Here is a 21,690-nt window from a genome sequence, read left to right on the forward strand (position 1 = left end):
GATTCTCTAAAAATGTCAGAGTTTCTCTTCTATAACGGATCTCTATTATATCATTGTGCAGAGAATTTATATCGCAAACGAGATTGAAAAAGAATAACGTTATTCAAAGTTAGAGTTCTACTATCTATTTGTTGTATGTAAACACAGATTAAACCTAATACACAAATGCTTTACGAGCTGTAACTTATTTAATTTACCACAGACTCAAGTCTGAATCAACTAAATATTCTATATCTCCTACTGAATATATAACAATGGTGCAGTATATATGTAAATAGACGTTGCATATGGAATCCTTAGGATTTCCGTAACATTTCGATGTTACGCTTGATGTTCTTGATCATTCACAATTTAGATTTGTTGATCGATTTTCCCTATACTTCATTCTTATTACAAAGGTTTAATCTAATATGACTTGGCAGCAACAAATATATATAGTGCCTATATACATTTAAATGGTGAAAATAGCATTTATTGAATATACTACATATGTTCATCAAGTCTATATGGAATTATCATGAAACTTTTATGATTTCTGGGTTAATGTCGGCATAACTCAAAAAAACCTTTAATGTTTATACGTGAACAGTTGTATCTTTATTCTCGAAAGCACTCTACAGAAATGTAGTTTTTATTAAATCATACGTATAAGTATTTCTACACATAAGTTTATTTTACAAATTGTTCGGTACACACATATAATTATTTTTTTGTGGTTGTGAAATTATAAATATGTACATGAAAAAATTATATTCGAATAATTTTTCATCTTTAATTTGTTTAATACTTTAAATCAATATTACGACTCTTATTTTATTAATTGAATATTTATTTATTATATTAATAGAAAATAATGTTATATTTATCTCTGAATTGATTTTATTCGCGATCTGATGTTTGAATTTTGACATCCTTAAGAAGGTAGGATGAGAAAATAAATTGCAGCTGTTTCGTTGCTGGTATCAATGAATTTCGTACGAATATGTTACTAGTTTACTACTTTTTTTCTAAAGACGACATTGTAAAAACTAATCAGTCTAAATATTTACACACCTTTCATGTTACAATCTTACGTAGTAGTTCAATAAGTGATCATTTAATTCGGGTAGAGTCCGTTAGTGTACGGGGTCATTTTTTATAGTGTCGGTATTTCAGAACTATAGCCATAAAATTATATTTCATGGGACATTTATATAAATGTTAAATTTGTATTGCTATATAAAATGTGTTTCACGGTTAAGAAAATTCGAAAACTACTGTTGGATATTATAAACTTGTGATATTACCGTAAAATATCATTATAAATTTGGCTAGATAATTTAGTGCCATGATGTAGACTTAAGAGTCTGTTGCAGTGAATTAAGCGAATTGCAGTAAGACGCTAGATGGCACTTCGGAAGTGGTTTTCTATTCCTACTCTATTCCTACGTGAACTATTCCTACGTTCATATAATACATATAGATGGTAGAACTGTCAAATAACATTATTTTAATAGAAGGGATGAAAATAAGCTCTCTTCATGTTGAATAAAGAAATTTCCGACGCAATGATGCTGTAGTCGCTGAAAATAATTATTTAAGAGTATAATAATAAATATATTTTTAAATTAAAACGTGTCAATATATTTATTGTATTACGATGACAATTAAAGTTGTTTTTCATAAAGTGTTACAGTATTTTGTTTACAATCACCTAAATATGTTTTTAATAAACAAAGATTTATAAGTCAAATTTAATTTAATCATTTTAATTTAAGTTTTGTAGACAATAATAGACTTTAATGATTTTTTTTTACAATTCGTTTGTAATTACAATGAATTACGTCTAAATTCTTTGAGTCCGTGCAAATCGAATACTACGTTTATAAGTTGTCCATTATTATTATTATTTAATATTAACATGTTTTTTCTTCAAAGAACTTCTTTATGATTCTATATAAAATTATATAAATTAATTTGATTAGTATTCCGCGTTTGTTCAGTTTTATAAAACGATTATCTTAAATTTTATCGATATTCCTTAACGTAGCAAACAACATAAGTATTTATTTTAATCAGCAGTAGTATGTAGTAATTAATAATAATTTAGGGTATATGTTATTTAAATTCTATTATTTATTCTTTCAGCTACAACATGATATAATTTATATTTGGCGCGTTTAAAATTCGCAATACGGGAAGCCATATAACAATAGTGACACCAGAGCACGTGATTCGAGTCGTCATCTTTTTTTCGTTTTTTGAGAAAATAGTTCCATTTTTATTCTCAACTCTGCAGTGTGCATGTTGCGCATGCGTCCGCAATACTTACAGGCGTTCTGTGGTAACACTTACTTTCGCGTTGTGAGTCGGCAAAAAGGGAAAGCTTTCAGTTACAGAACAGCTTTCAAAATATTTCGGTTTGTAAGATTTTTTCGGGTTGCGATCCACTATCGAGGGATGTCGACCACAGAAAAGCAACCGTTTCGCCGGCTACCTACAGACGTTTTGCCATATCATTATGATATTGTTTTGTCACCAAATCTGAAAACTTTTATCTTCGATGGCAAAGAGAATGTGGATATTGACGTAAGTCCAATCAATCTAGATCACCCATTAGAACATTGATAATGTATTGTACCTTCGATTAAAACCGAGGTATTTTAATACAATTATATGATAACATTTTATAATTTCTCTTTCACATTAAAATATTCATTTAAATATTGCATCTTTTAATTTTACATATTGTTAACAGTAAATTGTATTGTTTATAGGTAAAGAAATCCACAGACATAGTTATTTTGAATTCATTGGACATTGATATAAAAAATGTATCTTTCCATGGTGAGGATGGATTGATCATTTCAACGAAGAAGATTGATATTTCTGTCTCTGAAGAAACAGCTACTTTTGTATTCAATGAAAAGTTGCCGCTTGGCAAAAGTGGACATTTAAGTTTACAGTTTTCTGGAGAAATTAATGATAAAATGAAAGGCTTGTATAGAAGCAAATATACTGGGTATTACAGTTTATATAATATTGTAAAATATGATGAAATATTGCATTTATAAAAAGAAATGACTTTGAGATAATTGTTGATCTAATACCGTCATTACAAGTTATAATATTTTGTAGGCAAAATAAGTGGTGTGCTGTAACTTATTTGTGTCCTACATCAGCACGCACTGTTTTTCCTTGTTGGGATGAACCATCGTTAAAAGCTACTTTTTCAATACAGCTTATACTTCCAAAAGACGAGTCACTTGTTGGCTTGTCCAATATGGTGAGCATCTATCAATATATAAATTAACAGAATTTTTTTTGTTTTTAGGCCTGATGGAAGTGTTGAATATGCAGCTGTAACTCAATTTGAATCAACAGATGCTAGACGTTGCTTCCCATGTTGGGACGAACCGGCACATAAAGCCACATTTGATATTACTCTGAACATACCATCGGGTCTTACAGCACTTTCTAATATGGTAAGTAATGTCTAGCATCTGTTTTGTTATTTTTTTCTTTCTATAGAAGTAGTTGTACAATTATAAAACTCATTTATTATTTGTTTCAGCCTGTTTTACGTAAAGAAACAAACGATTCCACAGACACTTTAGTATTTGAGACAACACCAATAATGTCAACATATTTGGTAGCAGTGGTTGTTGGTGAATTTGATTACATAGAAGACAAATCTACAGATGGTGTATTAGTACGAGTATACACACCGAAGTCCAAAAAGGAACAAGGACAATTTGCTTTAGAAACAGCAGTTAAAGTGTTGCCATATTACAAAACCTATTTCGGAATTGCTTATCCACTTCCGAAAATTGATCTCATTGCGATCGCTGATTTTTCGTCTGGAGCTATGGAAAATTGGGGTCTTGTCACGTACCGTGAAACTTGTCTATTAGTTGATCCTCAAAATACATCTGCTCTTCGAAAACAGTGGATTGCTTTAGTTGTAGCACACGAATTGGCACACCAGTGGTTTGGAAATCTGGTGACTATGGAGTGGTGGACACATCTGTGGTTAAATGAGGGATATGCTTCATTTGTTGAATTTTTATGCGTTGCACACCTGTTCCCAGAATACGATATTTGGACACAATTTGTTACAGACACATATATTGGAGCATTAGAATTAGATGCTTTAAAGAATAGCCATCCGATTGAGGTACCAGTCGGTCATCCATCTGAAATTGACGAAATTTTTGATGAGATTTCTTATAATAAAGGTGCATGTGTTATTCGAATGTTACATGCTTATATTGGGGATGATGATTTCCGTAAAGGCATGTACTTATATTTAAAAATGCATAGCTATGCTAACGCAGAAACTGGAGATCTTTGGGATGCTTTGGAAGCAGCTAGCAAAAAGAACGTACGTCGTGTGATGTCCACATGGACTGAGCAGCAGGGTTTCCCTGTTGTTAGAGTCCAACATCGTCAAGAAGGCAAAGACCGAATTCTGTCTCTTTCTCAAGAAAGATTTCTGGCTGGTGGTGCAGAGGATACAGGAAATAGTGTATGGATGATACCAATTAGTGTAAGCACGTCGAAGGATCCTGAGAAATGCGTGCTTACAGATTTATTGGATGAGAAAACAAAAGAGTTCAGAATTGAAGACGTTTCTGAGGATAGTTGGGTGAAGATTAATCCTGGAACAATTGGCTTTTATAGGACTTATTATAGTCAAGATGCATTGTCACTGTTATTGCCAGCTGTTAAAAATCGTACATTACCTCCCTTAGATAGACTGGGTCTCTTAGATGATTTGTTTGCTGTGGCACAAGCTGGACGTGCTTCTACTGTAGAAGTACTCCATCTGATGCACGCGTTCCAACAAGAAAATAACTATACTGTATGGTCTAGTATAGATAATGCTTTAAGAAAAATTGGATTCCTTCTTTCTCATTTAGATCGTCTAGATTCCTTCAAGGCATTTGGACGTAATTTAATGCGTGACATTAGCAACGAATTAGGGTGGGAACCTAAACCCAATGAAAGTCATTGTGATACACTCCTAAGGTCCTTAGTGTTGGATCGTATGGCAGCTCTAAATGATACAAACACTATTGAAGAAGCAAAGAAACGATTTGACTTGCATGTATCTGGTAAAACGCTTCTAGCTGCTGATTTACGCAGTCCTGTGTATCGAGCTGTACTTTCCAACGGCAATAATGAAATTTATCAGACTATGTTGGAACTCTATCGTGAAGCTGATTTACATGAAGAAAAGGACAGAATATTGAGAGCTCTTGGTGCAATAAAAGATGAAACTCTGCTAGCGGAGATTCTTGAATTCGCTATGAGCGATGAAGTCAGAGCTCAGGATGCAGTATATGCAATTATGTCAGTGTCAATGACATACAAAGGCCGTCTTATGGCTTGGGATTTCATTAAGAAAAATTGGCAAACGCTTCGCGATCGTTATGGTGGCGGTTTTCTGATGTCCAGATTGGTTAAAATTGTCACTGAAAACTTTGTCACCGAAGAACAGGCCAAAGAAGTTGAAGACTTTTTCAAAGATCATCCAACACCAGGAACAGAACGAACAGTACAGCAAAGTGTCGAATCTATTAGGTTGAACGTAGCATGGCTGGCTAGAGATTTGGACTCTATTAAAGAATTCTTGGATAAACAGGTGTAGTAGTAGTAGCATGGATTTTTTCATGCAGTGAATTTTTATCACTAATTTGTTACAATGTCTGATAAAGCAGGAAAAGGAAGGATCAGCATTATGCCAGTGCAAGTATTAATGAATTACATCATTTAAACTCAGAACAGGGAAGACTGTTTTTATAAAACCCCATCACTGTCGTTAGATTTAAACACGATCGGATAAATTGATACTTTCATTGGAAATTCCTTAAATATGAGGATCACGATATATCTTGTCTTTAGTGGATGGCATTTTCAGAAACGGAGCATTAATTCCTGCATTTATTTTTTATCGTGTTCCATGGGCACGTGATTTTTTCTTCGCGAGTACGAGATTGTATAAGTGCACCAGTATTTGTCACTCTTGTATTGTGCGTGAGATGAAAAAAAGAAAATGAAACAAGCGTATAGCTGCAGTACACATTTATATCACATACCATAATCGAGAGGATTCAAATAAATACTTTTACGCTTGTATTTGCACGAATATTTTAAATATCCCCTCCATGTTTATTTACATAAGTCAATAGTCAAAATAATCAGTTGAAAATAAGTTATATATGTTTAATCAGTTAACTTATCAATTAATTCATCTAGCTTATATACAATATTATTAGACACTCTATACAAATGTGTATCATATTAATTATAGAAAGTGTGTTATCAAATATTCGAAAATACACTTTAGTGTTGTCTAGAGATTGAACAATTTGTGGATAAGAATGTTCGGGAGAACAAAAATAAAAGGAATGTAATATTCAAGCAATTTTTAAACTGCCATAGTAGTTAATTATTAACTTTGTTTAGTATAATACTTTCAATATCATATATTGAAGTTGGAAATTCACTATCTATAGTGTATGTTGAAGTCGATTATAAATATTGTATTAATGCATTAAATTAACAATTTTTATCAAAGTAAACTACTTTATATCTTAAACTATGATTAAACAAGTTTATTTAAGTTCTGTCACAGTACTACCAAAATTTCTGGTAGCTAAATTTTGATAAGAAAAAATCATATTACCAATTTTCAGTATTCGTTTTACATATTCGAGGATTAAAGAAATATGAATACAGTGAAAAATTTGAAACAGTTCTTTTTCCCAATAATCTAATGGATTATGTAGATATCCATGCTATATGTATTTCAAGGGCAGTAGTAAATGAAATAAGAACTAAACTATTAATTCACTATATAAGAGATCTATTAGATTCTACGGAGAAAAAAATTAATCATATATAAAACTGACAACTAATATACGCGAATAACATTTACCTAGTTTAAATAATAGATTACAATAGATCAAATAGAACAAATAGAACCAATAAAGACAATAATTTGTAATTAAGGAGTGATATATTCTAAAATATTTCGACAATAAAAAGTTTATAGGTCATTCTTATGAAGTTTTCTCTGTTTTAAACTATTCATTTTATTTCACATGTATCATATGAAAATCAGTACTGTTTTGTAAGTATTGCATGATGTAGTGCTTGCATGTTAGTTATCATTTTTTTCTCTGCTTAGTTTGAAACTCTTTTATTATATACATTTCTATACATATTACATTACACGAAGTATATACACAATCAGGATACCTACCATTGCAAAACACAATTAGACAGTTAAATCGAACTCTACACAACAGAATAAATAAATAAACTATAAAACTAGATTCAAGAAACTATGTCAAGTGACATCGTAAATTACATAGAAAATGCCAGTGAAATCCGAATGATCACTGACAATGAGCGAAATCACCTTTGCCAAAAGGTTTTCAAACGCCATTGATACCAGAATATATTACAATCCACATTAATCGGATACACATTGATAAAAAGCATCCCCTTTATTCATATTTGTATCACCTCAAATACCTATACTAAATTAACAGAAAAAAAGCCATCAACTCAATGACGAAACGAATGTACACTAAAAATGAATGAACTGCTCATAAACACATTCCCTGCAACTGCTTACGGTAGGAAGACGATTCGCATCGTTGCCAAAGCGAAGAAAAGAAAAGATATCTCCGGTGGGCATCGCGTGAACGGTCGTTACGCGAATGTAAGGCGATGTCGCGGATAACCGAGGCGATTCTTATCCCCGATCGATCAGCCCTTTTAGCTTTCGCGTAGGAGGGTGTGCTGCTGTGACACCGTGAGTCAGCCTCCACTTTCATTATTAGTGTACATCCAGAACGAGAAACCGTCCGTGGTTCGCGTCGAGTAGTTTCGCCACCCTCTATCCATTCTGCTTTCCCCCCGTTGCTCTTCGCTATGAATACGAAGTGAGCTCGAGTGGCCGAAGGGACGAAAAGCCGCGGGGACACAGCCAGTCGGATGGAATCAGTTCCCTGGGTATCCCGTGAACCCGTGGTTCCCAGGAACGCGCACGCGACCCGGGATAGAGAACACGATCAATACGAACTTTGCGAACTCCTACACCCTGCGACGATACATCGTCCGCCTGTGGCCAAGCCCTCCTTCAACGAGGACAACCACCGAGAGACTCCTCCCTCGCACGTGTGCGTGGATTATTACGTACACGTGTGCTCATTTAACCCCACCCTCCTGTGAGATTCTGTCTCGCTGAATATATACGTTATATATACATGTGTATATATATGTATAAAATAAACTTATGTACATGTTATATGTTACATTATGTGTGTATATGTATGTATATGTATATTCGTTTGAGACACTCGCGGATTTATCGCTTTCAGCGATACAGGAAGCGGGGAAACGACCTAACAAGAAACTGCCGATGGGGATCGTTATGGACGAGCTTGATCACAGAGAGAACCGAGGCCTTTTAGGAATCGCGTTTTACCCGCTCGTGAATATCGTTCGCTAACGGAGGCTGGTTTTATGGACGCACTTTGCGAACGTAAAGGGGGATGTTCGTTTTTACCCTCGCGATTGTTGCCTCGCTGGAAATCATTAGAGGCCCGCTTGAATAGCTTTATTGCCCGGCGAGGTTTACGATGATTTTGAAGTTATTTTCTCTGTGGTAAATCTCCTTTTCGTTTTTTAACTGGTTTGATTAAGTTCGGAATCGGAAAGCGAAGCGCGAGGTAGAGATAGTTTACAGCGGTTCCCGGCGATAGTAATTTTAGCGGAGTTGCTTCTAATAAAAGGGCGAGCGGGATGTGTTTGATGGTTAATAGTTTGCCGTGTGTTTTATAACAAAAATTAGGTTATCTGTAGGTTTCGTAATGTCGAGTTTCTTGTATTTAGTCTTATGCAACGTGATGTTTGAACTTTAAATTGTTCACTATTTATTTTTTTATATTTGATCCTTTTGTGTAGTCTAATTTTCGTTTATTATTCTATTTTATAGTTTCATAATTTTGTGATATTCGAATTATCGAGCACAATACAATGATTTTCAATCTCGTTGGTTGCGACATTCTGTGAAAAAAGAAGTCACTGTTAAGCGTCGAATGAGGAAATAAATGATATAAATAAGATTTCATATTCTTGAACGTATGTTTAGGTATGCTCTTGAGTAACTTAATTTTTTTACTATTTTGTGCCATAGTGTCTTGCACTTTTCTCCGCGAATGCAACGTACTTACAAGGAAGTGCACCTTGTCAAGCTACATTTTTACTTTCACTTTCCATTAGATCGTCAATCGAGCTGTCTTTCTAGCTCGTTGACTAAAAATTACTTTCTATACTTTTCAACTGTTCTGACGATTCTGTTCTCGTACCGCGAGGAATATATAGATTTACGGATGAAGATAAGTGATATAATAGAAAAAGGTATTTATAGTCAAGTTATTTTTAACGATAAATTATTATTTAATAATTCTATTCGTGAAATATTTCGTTCTAAATAAACCGTTGATATCTTTACAAGCCTAAAAATAGATTTAACAGGAATTCCTTTCTTAAAGATTTTATTAAATCAAATAATGATCATTAAAATTGTATATTTTTCAAATTCTTTGTATTTTCTAGTTAAAATTTATGCAAATGTAAAATTCTCTTTAATTACGAAGTACGTCAGAACCAGTTAATAAATTTCGATTTAATTCATGATAATAGTATTCAATAATTTTTCACACTTCTAACTAACTTAATCTACTTCGATATTTCTATCTACGATTGAAATTGTGTAAACTTAAAATAAAATATAAACAAGCAAAATATTTACATAAAGTATTTTACAAAAAAATTATTCTTCTATAATCAATTTTCTCTATATATAACGTTAGTTTTGGTGAGAATAACGGCAGAAAAATAACACAGTTCACACTTTTAAACATATTGTTCATAGAAAAATTGTTTCCCTTCTCACCGTAACAGTTGCTGATCACTTGTCAGCATTGTGTGATAATAAAGTCATAAGGTGTCAAGGAAAGGTGTTATTCTCCAATAAAGAATCAGACGCAGAAGTAATCGTGTAGACACAGTTTGCATTTATTTCGCGTGCGCGAGTGTGACACGCCCGCGCGACAATATACTTACACTTTACAGCCTTTCAGTCTTCGCGAATATACAATAGTTACGGAGAGAGATCTCTAACTTATAATATGAAAAAGCAATAACAACGATAATAATCAAGTAATAATAATAATAATAATATTAATAATAAAATTAATAATAATAAAATTAATTATAATATAGTATCGGAAATTATCCCTAACGTAATTCGTAATCATAATACAAGTAGTTCTCTTTATTATCTACAATGGGTGTCCAAATAATACAGGGTTGGTCAACGCGACGATAAAACATTTCTCTTCCATACGAAATCTACGAGAAAGAATAGGTGGGGGATTCATTCATGACTGGTTGGGCGGAGTGTGCACTGTTACGTGACGGTCAATTCAATTTCAGGTTTATTTGATTCTAAGAATTTCTCTATTGCAAAAAAGGAAAAAAAATCGTTTCAAATACTACGAAATCGATAAAAACTTTGCTCCATTAAACATCGAATCACTATTCAACCCTGCTCAGTCATGAACGACGAATACTATCTTCACTCAAAATTACACAGAATTCAATGATCGACATTTCGAATTTCAACGTTGCTGGTCTAATACGAAAATACGAAAAGAACATCGCGAATGGAAACGGAGTAACTTCGTGTCTCGTTTAAAAAAAACAAAAAAAAGAAAAGAAGGACGTGAACAAGTTTCCAATTCTCGTGTGAATTGCTTACGATTACAAGGATCGAGAAACAAAAGAACAGTGGAAGTGATACAATAATAAATCGTGCGAGGAATGCGGCGAGTTTATGTACAGGTATTTACATCCTTCCCCGAAGAAAGAAGTTCGATTAGCCGTGACGGCCAGTTTTCAATTCTCGTTCCTCAAACATCCCTTCGAGTCTCTCAGCGGCGAATCGTTCCGAACACCAACGTGATCCACCTCCTCTTCTCTTCGTCGGGACGATGAATCTTCAACGAATCTATGTATTCGAGAAGATGCGTCGGCAACGTTCGCGAGGACCCTCGTGCCTCGATCTTCCCAACCCTCGGTGCAGGCTCGAATAGTCCTGAGCGAGCGTTGGGTTCGTAGAGGTCAGCTCGCAGCGACCTGGACTTTACTGGAGCTGGTGCGACGAGCCGTGTCACCGTTCCGCGACCAGACCGGTCATCGTCGTCGTCGTCGGCGTCGTGGAGGTCGCGGGCACCGTCGTCGCGGCGTTTAACAACGGCTGAAGGGGTTGCCTGGGCGTCGTCTTCACGATACTGGACTCATGGTTCGTCTCCTCCAAGGTGGTCTGCAGGTCGCAGATATATTCGATCACTCTTTGGATCACCTCGAGCTTCGACAGCTTCCGCTTCCTAGGCATGTCGGGGACCAAAGAGCGCAGCTTGGTCAGGTAGGCCGCCACTTCCTCTGCCTCGAGGTCCCGCCGGGTCCCGTTGATCCCGAGACTGCTGTGCAAGACACCCCGGCTAGGTGGTACTCTACCGCCCACCGGACTCACCACCATTGCCTTCATCGTTGGTTTTCGTGGCGTTCACTTCGAACAAGGGTTTCGTCGGTGTATCGGTGTTGCCTGAACAAACGGGGAGGAAATGTGGGTCGTAGTTTAAATACGGTCACGCACACCTCTTCTCGTCTCGTTATCCACCGGACGCCAGTGTACGGTACACGCACCCCGTGTTTATCGATCGAACCGACCCGCCGAAGTGAAGAGCACCCGAGACGGAGTTTTTCTTCGACGGAGCTTTCCTTCGATTACTGTTGTTTCTCCCGTGTTTCGGTATTTTCCTTTCTTAGTGTTCACTGTTCGCTCGGTTATTTCCCTTCGGAGTGGAGCACGATTTGTTTTCACTCACACACGGTGTAGATTATTTTGGTCTGTTATCGCGAGGCGATCACATTCGCGTAGAACATTTTTCGATCGACTAGTCGGTTTGTGAAGAGCAAAGTTGAATTTCGAGACGAACGTGCGAACAACTAGCGATGCGGAACGCACATTCAACACGTTACACTCGACGGATCGAAGTCAACTGGCCTCCGCCCCTCACCTGCGCGCTTTTAAAGCCTTCCCCCACCAGACGCCGTGCTACCCCCGCGACGCCTCCACTACTTGTACGGCGCAATCGCTGCCCGAATAGAATAGCGTTGGATTCGAATTGCTCACGAAACGGATTTTTGTAAATATATGCATTCGTTTTTTTTTTTATTGAACAAATGCTCGGTGCTTGTGATTGGTGATAGTGTTATTGAGGATTATATCTTGTTTGCGCGCTGGTTGAACGTTTGATTGTTATATGCGAGTCGAAGAATTATGCGCAATTTATTTATTATTTATTTATTTGAAATGTATTTAAGGTTTGCGCAACTTTCAAAATATCGCGCATTGAAATTTTCCAATTTTTATTCTTAATTGAGAGAGTAGAATTTATGCTTTTAATCGTATTTGCTAATAAATAAGCAAATTTATTTAACTTAGTAATTATAATAAAATTTGCAATTTTGAGTTCGTTTTTAAACTTAACATGAGTACAGTTGATTTAAGCTTCTCGAAGTATTAAAACAGTAAATACAATCAAAATGAAATGTTTATACGTTTCTTAAATAGAAATGAAAACATTATCCACGGATTCAATCACAAACAATTACTTTTACAGCAATGAATCTTTCAAGAAGCAGGAAAAAGCTCCTATTCAATTAAAAAACAATCCAGCTCACAACTATTTAAGTTTTATAGAATTCCTTAAATAGCCTGTTCACTAAAATTTGAATTTCACAAAACAGAAAAAGACAACATAACATCGCCAAATCTGAAATCGGCTTCATTCATTGATTCACAGGCACCACGATCAAAGCAGAGGCAAACGTCGGTCGACTATTTCAATTGCGCCTCATCGATATACCCAATCAAACATATGCATAAAGATGGCAAATGCGTCCAATATACAAATGATAATTCACCACTGCGCCCCCGATGAATCGCAGCTCCATGAATCAACAAAATAAACAAATGACATTAAAACAGAATTCCCGCTGGGAATCACTAGCGTGGCGACGAATAATTTGCAGAAAGGTGTGACAGAGCGCCGCTAGGAATTCTAGATGCTCTATCTCGTCCTCTACCCCTACCCCCCTGCCGGCGTACTGTTCCCTCTGCTCCCCCCGCCGTGGGTAACTTGTTCCATCAAAATTGTTCGGGTCGAAGCCGACCGTAGCTGGGGGTGTTTGACGACCATGGGACTAGAGGCGTCGGCGGGACAAGCCGGGCGTGGAAGAGAAGGGCGACGCCGCGGCGCGCGGCGCGGCGCGGCGGGGCCGGAGGGGCGGGGGAGATGCGTGAAGGGTCCTAGGCGCGGGTGGCGGAGAGAGAAGGGAGACACGACCATTGTTGAACGTCCGGCGGCGCCAGCCACTAGCCATCACGGCTACTACCACCGTGACACCGTCACACACCACTACCAATCCGCCGACGACACCACCGTCCTCTCGTGTATGCCCAATGGTTCACGGGCTCGGCACCGTGCACCGGCAACCTGTACACCATGATTCCGGCTACGGTTTTCTGTGTATGTGCGTGTACTCTGCGTATCTACTACGTATACTCGTGGTGCCAGCTTCGTCCGAGGAGACTCTTGCCTTCTTGACTCTCGTGTGCTCGCGCGTACACGTTGTTCCGGCTTTGTCTCTCGCACGCTAGTTGGTCCGTTCTCTGTCCAGCGCGCTCGTGACTCTGGTTACTCGGAGTCTCGTTACCGGTCGGGACAAGAATCCACCCGATGTCCGGCGCTATGGACACAGAACGAAGGGAGCCCTTTATTATGCTGTGCCACGGAACGAGTCCCCCGAGAGATCCGGACGAAATTGCGTTCGGAGCGGAGAGAATGGAGCCAAGGTGGCGAACGATTCCTATTAGGTCGAGTAACAGTATGCTCGTTTCGATTTGGTTTTTAAGGCTCAATGACGCCATGTGGGCACCGTGGCCGCCTATCGGGGATCAGGCTGAGAGATTAGTATGTATGCACGGTGACTCGCGTTAATATTTAAACGCGTTCACGTGCGAGAGATTACTGTCGTTGTGTGTTTTTGTTTGTGGTAATGGTTATGGATTGTTTGTTTTTTAATGTATCGGAACGTTGGGTGTGGAAGTATACACTCTGCTTATTCAATGGCACACGTTTCTGGTACAAGTAGTCGATAATAGTAAAGCGATTATGATTTATTAATCGTAATTTTATATGATAAGTGAATGATAATCGAATTTTAGCAGAAATATTTGGATGCAAATGTTATCATATATTTTTTACAAAACGTGTATATATTTTAACAATGTTTTAAAATTTTTTATTTGCTCAATAAACGTTTAGATATATTAAAAGAACTTTTTTTATAGTATAAGTAATGCGATTCAATTTTTCTATCAAACATTGCTTTAATACTGTTATATATTTCTATGAATATTTTAGCATTAATTCTTTCAATATTTTCAAGGCAATTTTATATATAAACGACATTTCGACAATTGTTAATTTATGCTTTAAATCTTTTTTGTTTGCCCTATTTAAATATGAAACTGTTAGATATGATCGCATTAAGATTTTAAAACATTTAAATATTTCTTTTTATTTATGATGCTAGCGATAAAAACTATATATACTTATGCATAATTCACCTACTTCTGCAAGTGAGATACAATCACACGCTATTATATTTCTGGTATCGTTATGTTAATTTTATGTTTTTAATTTAGAATAAAATTTGGTTTTTTAACATTAATATTTGATTTTTATAAATATATTTTTTAGTAAAAATCAATACCTACTTTTTACCTAGTACCTACTAGGTACTTCTGTCTCTTTACCTTTCTTTCTCTACTCATATACTCATCTTTTGTCAACCACACTGGCTTCTCACTTTGCTCATGTAACTTTCCCTCTCCTTATTGGCCATCCTCGCATTTTTCTCTTCCTTTCCACTGAGTTCTCCCTAAAATCTATCTACTTTGCTTTGTCAGACACTACCTGAGTAGGTATATTATATAGGTGCGTGGGAACGTTCTATTGCTTTTCTTTAGTTGGTTTTCAGCTTATCCTTCATTAACAGAAAAGTCTCGAATTAATACAATGCTTGATGCAAAGGTTTTAACGCTTTTTTTATAAGAAATAAAAAGAAGAGTTTTAAAAATATTTTTATTGATTTAATCTGTTATGTAATTTCCATTGGTTGTTATTAGCCCCCCCCCCCATGTTTCTATAAGATTATTTATTCCATCATTGCAAAAATGTTGTGATTTCGAAGAGAAAAACGAATTGATTGATATTTTTACTTACTTCAAAGAACGTCAAAATTTTTGCATCAACCCAATGTCAAGGTATCATGTGTAAGTCTTTATTGTATGTAGGTGTAAAAGACGTAAAAAATGGGAATAGTAATGTTTAGACATAATTCATAAAAGATGTATTCTTTGTCAAGTTTTCCTCGAGGTTATACAACTTAATGCGAATAGCGCTGAAACTTTCCGTGACAGACAAATATCTGGCTGCAGAAGGAAAATTAGAATACGAGATGTGGATAACAGATTTCGAGGTGAATGTGTTATCTGATACCATGGAAATATCGCGATTTTGCTGTAGGAGTGCCATAAAGGCACCTTTTTATTGCAACTTAGCTTAGGAAAAGAACTGATTGAATATTTCTGTGGGACATTGATCGTTTAATAAACGTCAATGGCATATAACCATTAATCTTAGAAAGACTCAGCCTTCCATACTCTGTTCGCTAAATATCCTTTGAAAACAAATTCTTTAAGGTAATGGCAGTATCGTGTCCCAGGAAAGCAATAAAGAACGAATAAAAACGAATACTTACTCAGGAATAAAAATGTTTTTATTACACGCTTGATTACTTTTGCCGAAGCATTCCAAACGACAATCTTCATCTTCCGTTTTATTGCTGCCATTAATCACAGAAATAATGTTGGATTTTTTCACTATCATTTTCACTGTTTACTTTCCGTAATTATGTCTGTGGTGTCACTGGAATCGCTGTTACTGCCAATCGGTACGTAAATTCTAAGAATATTCAGTTTGAATTAACTTAGAAGTTTAACTTACTTCTTCGTCTAATCGATCATCATCAATACTTCTTGCAGAGATAATATTTTTATATTATATTTATTATAAGATAATATTTCCAACTATAATTGAATTTCCTGTATCAATCTCGAAGACACAACTGACAGCAAATAATTTCGAAAAGTATTCCACGTTTATATATTTTTCAAATTTATTATGTAACTTTTACGAACTTTCAGTTTGAATTACCTTAGAAGTTTAATTTCTTCTTCTAATTAATCATCATCAAAACTTCTTGCAAAGAAAATCATATTATATTATATTCATTGTAACATAATATTTTTAATTGAAATTGAATTTTCCTTATCAATCTCGAAGGCACAACCGACTAAACAAATCATTTCAAAAAAGTATTCCACGTTTATACATTTTTCAAATTTGTTAAACGCTACGACCCGTTCTCCAGATTTTCTAGGATTCAATAGAAGATAAACAGGGATGAGGTGGAAGAGTAGCTGTCACGTCGAGTGGAATAACAATGTCGTATTTTTCAGAATCCTCGATCACAGCTCGCACGTGTGAAAAGCAGGCGGCGAACGTATGAAACGACGCGGCGAGCCTGGAAACACGCTGATGCGATAATCGAAAATGCAAAGCATAAAGGGGCGCGCCTCATTGCGCGTGAAATCCCGTCGTGATAAAGATTTCAGATACGGGGAACAGTCGACTGAGATGGAAACCGAATTTTTTTACCAGTGCTGAAAGCGAAGGCGTGAAACGGAGAGAGGGAGGATAACGGGAAACGTGGAAGAAATACGTAATTCACGAACATTTGCTAATCGATAGACTGTCACAGGATGCTGAACGTTGTAATATTGTGACAGATACGCGTGTGATATAATAAATACAGTATAAATATATTATACACAAGATAACGATTTTCAAGAGAAATAGTAATTTATTTTATTAAATATTAATTTCACATTTTCATTTTCTTTTCTCTATGTTAGAACATGAGTCACGATATACTCATAAATATGGAAGTGGAAACCGTCAATATCTATCTATTACTAATTTCCATTGATGAAAAAACGATTCTGTTTAGGTTTTAACGTAAAGTTTTAATGCACGAAATGCTTTTGAAAATGTTATTTGGCGTAGTTATATGCTATAAGACGTTTAACCGTTAACTCACAGTATTAATATCCTTCTTTTTATCAGTTTTTAGTATGCACTTGTATCGACCAAACCGGAAACATTCAGATTCTTGGTCCACTCCGTTTTAAAAAAACTAATACATCGTGAATATCATTAATACCTAATAATAAAACGAGTTTTTTGTGAAACTAAATACATATAAGAAGAATAGTGAAATATGCTTCTAAAAATATAGGTATTTGATAATATAAATGAGATTGGGCTATCTCACCTGGAATTACCTTGTTAACTTGCCATACAAATTACATTGTAATTGTCTTCTGCTTTTACTACAACATCTTTATTCTCACTTATTTCTTCACTTCTTCCATTAAATCTTTTTTGTTTCGTTTTTGTTGTTCTTTAACATTAAAACAACCCAACATTTAACACGATTAATATTTAATCATAAAAATTCTAACAATAGATTTTTTCGGTTTCTTCGTATATTGATTATACTATTAAAGTGAAACTGTTTATTTTTTAAATCATTTCGGATATATAACGCTTTTAAGATGTCGATAATTGCGAAATAAGAAAACTGAAATCTGTCATTTTGATGGTTGTTCTAGTGTTTCGAGATTAATTTCGACACTTCATAATCTGCACGATTGATAAAAACTACTTTGATTTGATCACGAGGTCGCTCTTGTAGGTACTCCCCCGATGACGTATTCTACCGAAGCATTTTCTTCGATATTACCTTCGCTATCAACTTCTGACATTGTGTAGACATATTGTCGTCTTGACCCGTTTGTTCGCGACTTCTCTTCCGCTGCTATAATCGTGCATGATGTAACGCTGTTCTTTTACATTGTTTACTTCGCTACCGAATCCTTTTGTAAATCTATTTTGTAACTCTGTTCACAATGAAATACTTCTATTCTTCAGTTTTCTTATTCCGCAATTATTGAGATTTTTTACGTGTTAAATATCCGAAATGATTTGAGAAATAAATAGTTTAATTTGAATAATTATAATAAACACGTGAACAAATCGAAAGATATGTGTTGCCACCATTTTTATATGGATTACATATTAATCATATTAAAAGCTCGGTAGTTCTAGTGTTAAGCAATATTCTTTAAATTTCAAAATCATAAATATATCTTCAAGTAGATAGAGTCTCCTTACCACTAAAATGCAGAAGACACCTGTCATTATCATCCATTCCGCTGTCACGGAATCAATAAATTTATAAAAAGAAATGGAATTTGAAGGGTTCAGTTTAAATTAAATAAATAAGGTATGTAATTAGAAGTTTTTAAATAAAATTTAATGTACTAAAATAGAGATTTGTATGCCGATAGTTCAGTGGATTTTATTAATTTAAATGTTGTATAGAATTTAAGGAAAGAGGATATTAATCAACAAATAATTGTATAATTTTATTTTAAGTAGTATTTAAGGACGATTGATATTAATAAATAAATTTTGTAAATAATTATAAGGTTGAATAATCCTTAGGATAATAATACTGCCACGAGCAGAATTCATTACTTTGGAAGTTTCGTTTTCTTCCATTTTTAGTTTGATCGATCTCAGTGCACAAAGTATACATTTGTTTAAATTTTTTACAAAGAAGTTACAAAGAAGTCCTCGTTTGAAGTTTCATCTTCAGCCACGTTTTAGGTATCTTCTGCTCTTGAAGACATTCTCACTTGCATGACTGTATATTCACCTTCGACGCTGTTGACTTTTATTTCCTCATCTTGTCGGTGGTCAAGTGTATTCTTATTAATTTTTGGATTCATTCTGTCCGTCATTTTGGCTTTCACTTATCGTTTAATCGTCTTTATGTACTGTTTTGATCTGCGCACTTCATATTTTATTATTTGTATTTGCAGTCTGATTGTCTAACTTTTTATTCTTATCTTCACGTTTGTATTAAACAGCTAGCGGAAGTCGGAACACGTCACAGCTTCGTCTTTCAATCGGTCCGCTGACTTTTCATCCGGGTTTTTAAGATACCACACATTTTCTGCTTCTTCTTCAAAGAATTAAACATACTTTCACTGTTACGTTTGAGGTTTCTTCACTTAGCGTTCATAAACTTGAAAAATTCTGAAATAAAATACATTTAATTAATCTTTTAATAATTATATTATTTTTATTATCTTTTTGAGGAATATATTTTTCAAATTTATTTCATTATGAGTTTTTATAAAAATTTCTTTATTAATTAGTTTTAACTGTAATCAATACAATTTTGCGATGCAAAATTTAGTAATGCGGAATTATTTTAAAAAACAGTAGTTTGTTAAAGAGGTTTTCTGTTCGAATGTAGATGTTTTAAAATCTAATAATCTAATTTTAGCACGATATTTACTGAATAAATAAAAAGGATAATGATTTAGGGACCAAGTTCCGGAAACGTTTTATTAAAAATATACCAGTATATATGAAAACAATACTATTTGATAGTTTCGTTCCTTAACTTTTTGCATTTGAAAGGTGACCCTCACTTACCTCTTTGATTTGAGATATCAAAATTACAAAATGTTATATATCTCATCAGAAAATATTGAACATATTTGTACCGAAAAACTTTCGAGTGCAAAAGTTTAATTTACGTACAATTTCTTGTTAAATTGTTGTCAAAGAATGTCGCCTACATATTATCAGAAAATATTTAATATATTTCTAGTGAAAAGCTTTCAAGCGCGATGGGATAATTTACGCATGATTTCTCGTTAATTTAGTTTCAAAGAACGTCATCTATATCTCATTAGAAAATGTTAAATATTTCCAGTGAAAAACCTTTGAGTACGAAGTGTTAATTCACGTGCGATTTCTCATTAAGTTTCAGAAAACTATCACCAACATCTCATCAGAAAATGTTGAGTATCTCCAATGAAAAACTTTCGAGTGCAAAGGGGTTAATTCCGGTACAGTTGGTGCGCACGGGCCCAGCGTTCCAGCTGGCGACAAGCAAAAATCACGATCGTCGTGACGAAGAAAGGTGACGTCGCGATAAATAGCACGATCGCATAACGTAGAGGCGTTTGTCGACGTGTAAGCGGTTCAACGTAAGGATTCCATGGAAAATTACAGGGAATAAAATCGAACGAAACGCCCGTGAGACTCGGGTACTTGCGCGGTTACATACCTGAGCAACCGGATCTCATTGACTTCTTGACCTTTGGGTTTAAGAAATGGTGTTCCCTTGACCTGGGAATAAATAAACTGACGAAACCGCTGCCCCGGCGATATCACCGGTGCCCGATGCTTTATTTATACCTTCCCGGTATCACTGCTCTATTACCGGTAAGCAAAGCATAAAGCGGTACTCGGTAATTGGAACTCGATACACGCTGCGCCGGCTTTATCTGTCATTACGGGGGTCATAGATACCGGCTACTTCTTAACGACGGTGGATGCCTTTAAAGTCCTTAATTCCGTTAATTAATTGTTAAATTGATCGCCCTCGCCGTTTCTGCTTCAGTTTTTACCTACTGCCCGGTTAACGTTACGGCTAAAGTGTTAAGGCGTGTATCGCCGTCGCATTATCTAGCCGCGTTACAACCTTAATTACCATGAGAAACGTTAAATATCCAGCTCTTATTTCGTGATAAGTAAATCGATATTTTCGAAGCAGCTCCGGCGTAATGGTACCTGCACCCTAATTGGTGCCACTGAGTCTGACTAGATTAGTTTAAATGACCTATGAATATGTATGAGGCTGCTTTAAAAATGAAATGCAATATTTTTTGCGGTGCTGTTTGCATTTAGATAGGCAGGGAAATTTGTTCTTTAGGAATTTTATTATTTCGGTACTGTATTTTAATTATACGATTTGAAGATTTTGCAACTGTTTTAACTGTAATTAAAGTTTTGTGTGATGATATTATCTGTGTTATTTTATTGGACGTTTGTGTAGGGGAATATACAGTAAATAATAATAAGGGTTTACGTAACTGAAATTTCAAGATTTTATTTAAAAAAATTAATTCATAAAGTCCTTTATCAACGCGTTGACTGTCATGGCGGTCACCGACGGCCGGAGCTTCCAAATTACAAGATAATAATCATAGATTGTAAGATATCTGATGTCGAATCAAAATGCTGAGTAGCGTAACTAGATAATGACGTAAGGTAAGAATTGAGATAGGAAATAATTAGTAATTCTTCCTTTTTATCTTTGTTACAGAGAGAATAAATAATAGATAAAACGCTGACGTTTTTTGTGGCAGTCAACGTGTTAAACGATTGCTAGTAAGTATTGCCTATTTGTAGCTATGATAATGTTGTTCAAATTCACACGTTCAAACTCGAATTTCAAGAGTTTCCGCGTCTTGGCTAGTGTTTTCAAATTGGCCATATTAATTCG

General features: G+C 35.3%; 2 protein-coding genes across 3 annotated transcripts; one reads left to right on the top strand and one right to left on the bottom strand.

Annotated features, from left to right (window-relative positions):
* The first annotated feature begins 2,191 nt into the window (after positions 1-2,191).
* Positions 2,192-6,120, top strand: Psa (puromycin-sensitive aminopeptidase). 2 transcript variants are annotated; one of them, XM_031970811.2, is made up of 5 exons: positions 2,192-2,568; positions 2,757-3,001; positions 3,118-3,265; positions 3,554-5,626; positions 5,703-6,120. In XM_031970811.2, exons 1-5 carry the CDS (start codon positions 2,284-2,286, stop codon positions 5,739-5,741), a joined length of 2,790 nt encoding a protein of 929 aa, XP_031826671.1. In that variant the 5' UTR covers positions 2,192-2,283; the 3' UTR covers positions 5,742-6,120. The 2 variants fall into 2 exon arrangements, with proteins under 2 accessions (XP_031826671.1, XP_031826670.1); XM_031970810.2 differs by lacking the exon at positions 3,118-3,265 and adding an exon at positions 3,314-3,464 and having other exon boundaries at positions 2,193-2,568.
* Positions 6,121-10,053: 3,933 nt separating this feature from the next.
* On the bottom strand, positions 10,054-12,140 carry emc (Basic helix-loop-helix domain-containing extra-macrochaetae). The gene has a single exon (XM_031970814.2). The coding sequence runs from the start codon at positions 11,609-11,611 to the stop codon at positions 11,234-11,236; it is 378 nt and encodes a 125-aa protein (XP_031826674.1). The 5' UTR covers positions 11,612-12,140; the 3' UTR covers positions 10,054-11,233.
* Between the last annotated feature and the right edge of the window lie 9,550 nt (positions 12,141-21,690).

This window comes from Nomia melanderi, chromosome 7 (assembly GCF_051020985.1).
Source record: "Nomia melanderi isolate GNS246 chromosome 7, iyNomMela1, whole genome shotgun sequence".
Lineage (NCBI taxonomy): Eukaryota > Metazoa > Arthropoda > Insecta > Hymenoptera > Halictidae > Nomia > Nomia melanderi.